Here is a 7,969-nt window from a genome sequence, read left to right as displayed (position 1 = left end):
ATTACCAAACCCAAAACTTCCGGGTTGGCCCTGGCAGACATGAAAATTGTGCACGTGAGGCTTTTTGTGTCTCTCTCAAATTTCTTAGGTTACTTGAGCACTGAGACTAAACCAAAGACCATTGTGATGCATCCCTCTTGATAGTACGACATACCTACACTCAAGATCAAAGATAAATTACATTTCAACTCCTTGAGCTTCTCATTTGTATCTCATGCCGTGCTTCGATCAAACTCAAATTGAGGATTGCATCCAATCTTTGCTTCTTTACTTTGAGCACATCTCTTCCTTGAGCTAGTGATTTGAACTTTTATCTTTAAATGAAATCCACTTCTAGTTCAAATCACCATCTTTACAATATGATTCTAAAAATATTTGATACTTTGTCAATATGAACACCATACATGATCAAGGTTCCTCAAGTTGAATCCAAAGAACATTTCTTCGCCCTAGCATTGGTCCTTCGGCGCAACCCAATTGCCCTTCTCCAAGCTTAGTCCCTCGAAACGCTTTTCCGAATTCCAACTCTTCATCCTTGCATCACATAGAGATTCATATGCGCTTGTATCACATTTAAATCAACAATGAAATCAACCTTTAATTCACAAGTCATTTTTCTTTTCTAATGAATGACACCTTTCAATATGAAATCCTCCTTGTCTCTTAGAATTCTTGGACTTGATCATTATCGGTTTCTTTGCTCACGCCAAGCCACCGCTTGCATAGCCTCTTGAAACTCGCCTTTTGATCTCATCCATTTATTCAGTAGAGCCCTCTTGAACTCATATTGACTTGTGCCATTAGAATGAAAACCATTTTTTCAATTGATTTGATCATCAGCAAGCCTTCTAATTTGAGACCTCATATATGAATTAAACCATACTCTTTTTTACTTTCCATGCTTGCTAGATCAACATACATCATATACATTTCTTATAACAAGCTTCTCCAAATTTGTGACTATGCAGAAGCATATAACTTTGTCTCATTCACAATACCTTTGCTTGTCAATATTTTCTCATTCGATTATAGCATAACACATGTCTTGTTGTATGAGCCTTTTGTTGTTAACCATTAATCCATCTCTTCACATAGATAACTGATATGATGATTAATTCTTGCTCAAACGCTCAACAAGATGGTTAGTCCTTTAATCATGGTGTCAATCAATCCACAAAAACCCACTAGGGGCCTAGATGCTCTTTCACTGGTTGAAGTGGCAAATGGGCTTTTTGTTTTGGATCCGATCTGAGTCCATCTCCAAGAATTTCTAAAACTACTCCCAAAGCATAACTTTGGCAAAATCAACAAAATCCAAGTCTCCAACCAATTTCAAAACCAACTCCCAATTTTTAGCTAAGGCTACTTCCGGTACAAGTTTCATAGAGATTTCATGCACATTAAATGAGTGTCACAAAGGCAAAAATGATGACATGGTAAGAAATTTATGAAGAGAGAAGAAATGGGTTTCATCTAGATGAAACTTGACTATGAAACTTGATGAAACTAGCATTGGGGGCTAGAGAGTTTAATCTCCTCTACCAATCACATTCATAGTAATTGAATGCAATGACTCGCTTATAAAATCGTGAAATGAAACTATGCATTGGGAGGCCCCATTTCATCCATAGTTGTAAAAGTCTTTTGATGATGTGTCACTTTTTGTAATTGTGTATTGAAACTTTGCACTTGGATTAGCCTGAAAAACACACTGCGGTTGTAGCCAAATTTTAGCAAGCCCTCCACACTCGCAATTCGAACAATATAACAGAAACTTTTGTTCTATATAATGGATAACGGAGACTGAGGAATTCAATACATAAACTATATTTATTCATAAAAGTACATTAACTAATTAATTCAAATTATTTATTTCCTATTAAATAATTGAAATTTCTTTAGGTTGGGATGGTTCAATGCAGATTATTCCAAGACCTTATTATTTGTTGCCCAGAATTTAATTTTGGACGCTTGTTGCCGCTAGAAAATAATTTTGATTTTGCTAAGAATAAAATTGTACTATGGAAAAATACAAGTCGAGAACTCAAACTCAAGCACAGGTTTTGCTATAATATTAAATCCTAAGAGCTTCTCCAAACCATACTAGCCAAATCCTATTTAGCTAGCCATTTAGCTATACAAAGGGTGGGAAATCCAACAACTTCTCCATCCACCCCCCCTCCTTCCTCCACCTCCTTCCCCCACTGACTAGTGGGCTCCCCTTGTCATACACCTTTTTGTATCTTCTTCGTCTCCACAGCTCGTCTCCTACCCAGCAAAGCAGCATGGCGTCCCGGCACCGAAGCTCCCTGACGCCGGGCGAACCCTCCGACGGTGGCACTCCCTCCTTTCTCCGCCACCACGCGCCCTCTCCGCTGCCATACGCTCTCTCCACCATCGCCGTGCGCCCACTCCGCCACCTCTCACCCTCCCTTTCGCGCCCGCGACCCATCCTCCCTACTCCGCCACCATGCGCGCTGCCACCGCAAGCCCTCGTCACTACCGCCGCCATCGCCGCGAACCACTGCCACCACCACCACGTGCCCTTTCCGTCACTGCCGTTAGCCCTCACCGCTGCCGCCGCCACATCGAAATCGAGCTTCCCCACCACCCAATCGAGCTTCTCCACCTCCATCATCGGCGACGACGAGAGGACGCGAGCGCGAGCCTAGGCGAGCTTCCATGGCGTGGGACCGGCGGCGGAGTACTTCACCGTGCGCCGACAGGGTTCCTTCACAGCGCGGGAGGGACAACGCTCGGTAAATTGGTCATCCCGCGCGAGGGGCGAGGTTTGCTGATCCGGATGCCGAGCGGATGGGGATAACGAGGCCATTGGACGGTTGTTTTGTGAGTTTTTCTAAAATTTTAGCTAGGCAATTTCATTTATATTGAAGAAGCTCTATGTATACACTTGGCTCGGTTTTAACTTTTGAGCAGCCGTGTCTTACCCACTAGAAATGGAAAAGGCCATTCCAGTCTAAGATAATTTTTTTTTGAGAAATCCAGTCTAAGATAAATGTCCAGCGCACTCCGAGCTCGGGCCAAAACCTCCGAGCCCACCACCCACGCGCCCACCGTTTTCGAAACTGGCCACTCCCATGGACTGGTGGGCCAATGACCTAGTCAACAACCCACAGCGATAGTCAATCATCGGGAGACAATTCACCTGGGCCCAATTCTCAAAAAAAAAGATCACCTGGGCCCACTTCATGACCCAAGCATGACCTGTAACGTCCATCGGCCATCGGACGGTCAAGATCCACCTATGATCTGGTGACCGCGTGCCCTTGACTAGCCCGGTCGGTGTCGCCTAGTCAACCCTTGTTCAAAAAACATAGGAGTATTTTTCTAAAAAAAATAGGAGTAGGAACCTTACTGCTCCTCGCCCAGTTCTCACGCCGCCGCCGCCGCCGCCGCCGCGGGTTCGCCGGAAGCCTAGGGGTAGGGGACTCTGCTACCATCGCCGGACGCGCGGCTTCCACCATGACAGGGTGCGTCCCCCTCTCCGATTCGACCGTCCATCCGCGTCCCGCTGCGGTGTCCTCGTACGAGGGAATGCGGTCTGCCCATGTCGGGAAAGGGGGCGCCTTGGGCTGAGGGGATACGTAGGGGATGCGTCCTTTTGGCATTTATGTTTGGGGGATCCACATCGGTTATCACTAATCGCTAATCTTTTGCATTACGCTTTAATCCTTGGGCGATTTGGGAATGCGTGATTGGATTGGGCGCAGTTGCTGTGCATAGTTGAAAACTTGAAAACCAAATGATTTTGTTCAGGATCATGCGCGTTGATTTTTCGTTCTGTTTGATCGAAAGGAGATGTCTTTTCTTCTTGGGGCAACCGCGGGCAATGTTAGGACCTCTGGTCCTTTCATTCATTTGCGGTGTTGGGGCTCGATTTATTAGCGGATAAATAGTGTTCTGCTCTCAAGTTCAGATGAAAGGCTGAACCTTTTTGGAATATGCAGCGGCGAGCTGTTTTGCAGTTAGGGGAAGATCTACAGAATATAGAAAGGATGTCGTATCTATATTTTTGTTTTGGTGATATAAGCAGGTACTATACTGCAGTACATATGCACTGTATTCATTTATAGTATGTCCACTTCCGTTTGTTGTCTTTCAGGGGAAAAAAACTTCTGTTTGGATTTTGTATGACAGTAAGAGTGCAGGTGTAACTCCAAAGGGGAGATTATCGTAATTCTAATTCTTAGTTCTTACTACATTGTTTGAAACTTTGTAAGACACGCACTTTGTTTCAAAGGGAGATTTGGCTACTAGCTTGATTGTTCTGGACTTTAGTTCAAACTTAGTTACTTACCCATCAATAGCTTGGTTATGGGCAACTCGGTGCACCCAGGGGCGGAGCTAGAAATTCCCTCCAGCCCGGGCTAAACCAGTGAACAATACCAGGTTAATTAAAATTATGCTAAAATAGTACTGCTTTGGTCTAAATACTACACAGGCTTACATGGGATGAACCGAGCTGGACCTGTGCTGCAGCATGCCCAGCACGGGTCCTGGCTCCGCCCATGGGTGCATCCACTTTGCAAGATACGCGTTGTTGATTTTATAATGTTTTTCACACTGGTAATCTGTTGGATAAAAAACGTCACATTTACTTTCTATATTATTGTGATCGGCCCATCATGTAAGCTGGACATGAGGGACTGTTCTTGTTTGATGGATTTGATTCTACAAGTATCATGGACTCTGGCTTCATTAGTAAAAAAAAAATATTGTTTAGATGGAGGTTCTATAACTGTGATTGAACTTGAATACCTTTTAAACTTAAATTTATGCAATAGTGGTCGATGGAGGTGAGTGTGGTCTTGAAATTTAAAGTCAATGCTTGATCGATATAATGAAAACAATTATGGGGAGCCACAAGTTAATTTTTCTTGAAGCAGACGAATCGTTGTTAACAAGTTTATTGCCAAAATGTTGTTCATTGCTTAGATGCAGTTAACAAAATTATCTATACCTCTACATGACCCGGATTTTGGCCTTTTATACTAGTTAATGATAATTAATAAACACACCACAGAAATTCTGGTGATGCTATTTGTGCTTTAGAGCAACCCTGCTTTATTCATTTTTCTTTCAATATATTCTGCAGGACAACATGGATAATTGACAGCCAAAGATTTGCCACCAAAATAAAAAATGCTTCTGGGTCTTCAGATCCTAGTAAACAGAAATGGATGAGCAACCCAAGTAAAGAGTGCCCGAAGTGTAGCCATGTCATTGATAACAGCGATGTAAGTGTTGTGCATTGCTACATTGATAAAGTTGAATTGAACTAGCTACAGATTTTTTCTAGAGTTTTAATACATATGCCTTTTGGATTTCCTCCTTTTTCTAAACAAGGGGTAAGCGTAAAATTTATATTTTAGCAACTGACATAGATCATTGATTTGCATATTTTAAGGAGTCAATAAACTTGTTTACAAAACTGAAATACATATCAATTGTTGTAATTTACTTTTGTCACTCATTTAACTGTCCTTTTGGTGCAGCCCATGACTGGCTTAAATCTTTTCTGAACGTATTATTTCCGAAATGCTTTGACTTTGCACGTAGTATAGGGCTTTAGTCGTGCGTACCTCACAACTACAAATCTTTAATAAAAATATGTCTGTATAAGGTCTTATCTAAGTGTGATCATCTGATGGTTTTGTTTTCACTGCAGGTTGTTCACCAGTGGCCCGGCTTGCCTAAAGGTGTAAAATTTGATCCGTCTGACCAAGAATTGCTTTGGCACTTGTTGGCAAAGCATGGAAAATCTGGTATAAAACCTCATCCATTCATTGATGAATTTATTCCAACAGTTGAGGAAGTTGATGGCATCTGCTACACTCATCCACAGAAACTTCCAGGTATTTGCAATATTCTTTCTGAGGGGTTATGGGAATTTTCAGGATTGGGGTTCTTGAGATGAGTAAGAAAATGACGTTTTTTATTTCAGATAAGATCAAATGTAAAAGTCTGCACCATACAGCTACTGCCAAATTCTTATCTTTGTTACGTTTTTGTGCTTTGGCGCTCTTTGTTAATAATCACTCTCTACAACCTGCATTTAGTCTAGAAAAGCTTCAGGTGGGGGAATAGGCTCAATTGTTTTACTTCCTACAACCTGCATTTAGTCTAGAAAAACTTAAGGTAGGGGAATAGGCTCACTTATTTTACTTCCATTTTAGCTTTCCACCATGTCACTAAGTGAGAATCAAGAACATGTACAACTTCTTGCATTGTCACTGGCCTTTTTCCAAACAGGTTCACTTTCTAGTCGGAACGCTTTTGGCTTATTACTCCACCTGTTGTTTCCCTGTCATCTTAAATTGACTATACCCATTTCAGGTGTTAAGAAAAATGGAAGTGTATCACACTTCTTCCACAGGACATTTAAGGCCTATAACACTGGCAATAGGAAGCGTCGAAAGATAAACACCGACGATCTTGCTGATGTTCGTTGGCACAAGACTGGCAAGACAAAGCCAGTATTAGTTGATGGAAAGCACCTTGGCTGTAAGAAAATAATGGTTCTTTACATGAGCACTGAAAAGGGTGGGAAGCCTGAGAAAACCAATTGGGTGATGCACCAGTACCACCTAGGCACTGGGGAGGATGAGAAAGAGGGTGAATATGTTGTCTCTAAATTATTTTTTCAGCAGCAATTTAAACCTGGGGAGAAGAATGCTCAAGAGCTAACCACAGGAGATGCTGTAGAATCAATGGCTGCCGAAGCAGATGCTGTAGAATCAATGGCTGCTGAAGCAGATGCTTCTGATTTCACTACATTACCCTTTGAAGAACATGTTAGTACAATCCAAGAAGTTGTACACAATCTGGAGCATAACCCTTATCAGGTAACTAGAATACTCATGTGGTTTTTATTTATATTTTTTGTTTGCGGCACACAATTATATGTGTTGGCTAAGTTGAACTACCAGAGAGTTACACTATTAACTTATTTTTTATATTGAAAACAGAATTCGATAAAGGTAGCACAAATTTTCTTCCTAATGTGCAGGGTAACGAAAACTGCGAAATAAACATTGAAGAGAATGCTGCTGAAGGGACTGCTGTCCACCCATCCTCTGAGAAACCAGAGAGTGGAGATAATCCCCAATCACAAGATCCCAAGTTGTGGGATGGTGATTCCCAGTTTGAGCTGTTAGACTCTCAGCAGCTGGCAGAAGGACTCGCTATATGCGATGAGTTCCTCCTGAGTCAGTCACAAACCTCGTGTGGCGGTGGAGATGAACCAAGAGCGATCAAACCTCGCCTGGCTGTTTATGCCCAACTACCAACAGAGGACTTCAAGAAGGATTTAGAAGAGTGTCAGCAGTTGGAGCCCTCAGATGCTGTGAATCTTGATCTTGACAGCACAGCTGAGTTCCGACTGAGCCAAATTGTATGATTCCCATGCCATTGACTAACATCAGTTGGATGTTCAGTTATCCATTTCTCCCCCTGATTTTGTTGAACTTGTGCTCTTCCCGCAGGATTTTTCACAGGACAGCTTTACGACATGGGCTGGCGGCAAGATGATTGACGACTGACGCTGCACTGATGCACTTACAGTGCCATTTTGTACATGAAGAAACAGCTGATCCCTTTTCTGTGATACCACAGTGAACTGTGCACCAACGGTGGTCTCAACGTTGTGGTGTGAGGTGTTTATTTTGTCAGGGAGACCTGAATGAAATCTGCCGGCTCGTCCGGGGGGGAAGGAAGGAAGGAGAGCCGGTAGCTTTTGTCTCATGCGGATGAATTGTAGCATATATACCATCGGCTAATTATTTCTACTGTTAGCTTTTGTCTCCGGTAGCTAACAGTAGGCTAAAGGACTCAATACTGTGCCAACAGCTGAGTACTGTTCAAATTAGCCTTGGGTGCATGAGCTTGTAAATTACAATTAATATCCTTATTTTAGTTGGTAGTCTCAACAAGAATCATTTATTGTTCA

General features: G+C 42.4%; 1 protein-coding gene across 2 annotated transcripts; it reads left to right on the top strand.

The window, feature by feature from the left end:
- Positions 1-3,326: 3,326 nt before the first annotated feature.
- On the top strand, positions 3,327-7,969 carry LOC120703434 (SUPPRESSOR OF GAMMA RESPONSE 1-like). 2 transcript variants are annotated; one of them, XM_039987530.1, is made up of 7 exons: positions 3,327-3,491; positions 5,117-5,258; positions 5,690-5,876; positions 6,358-6,717; positions 6,748-6,866; positions 7,031-7,414; positions 7,506-7,969. In XM_039987530.1, exons 1-7 carry the CDS (start codon positions 3,484-3,486, stop codon positions 7,560-7,562), a joined length of 1,257 nt encoding a protein of 418 aa, XP_039843464.1. In that variant the 5' UTR covers positions 3,327-3,483; the 3' UTR covers positions 7,563-7,969. The 2 variants fall into 2 exon arrangements, with proteins under 2 accessions (XP_039843464.1, XP_039843462.1); XM_039987528.1 differs by having other exon boundaries at positions 6,358-6,866.

The sequence above is a fragment of the Panicum virgatum genome, chromosome 4K (genome assembly GCF_016808335.1).
Source record: "Panicum virgatum strain AP13 chromosome 4K, P.virgatum_v5, whole genome shotgun sequence".
Classification (NCBI taxonomy): Eukaryota; Viridiplantae; Streptophyta; class Magnoliopsida; order Poales; family Poaceae; genus Panicum; species Panicum virgatum.
Note: the sequence above shows the minus strand (reverse complement) of the source record. Positions and strands in the feature narration are given on the sequence as shown.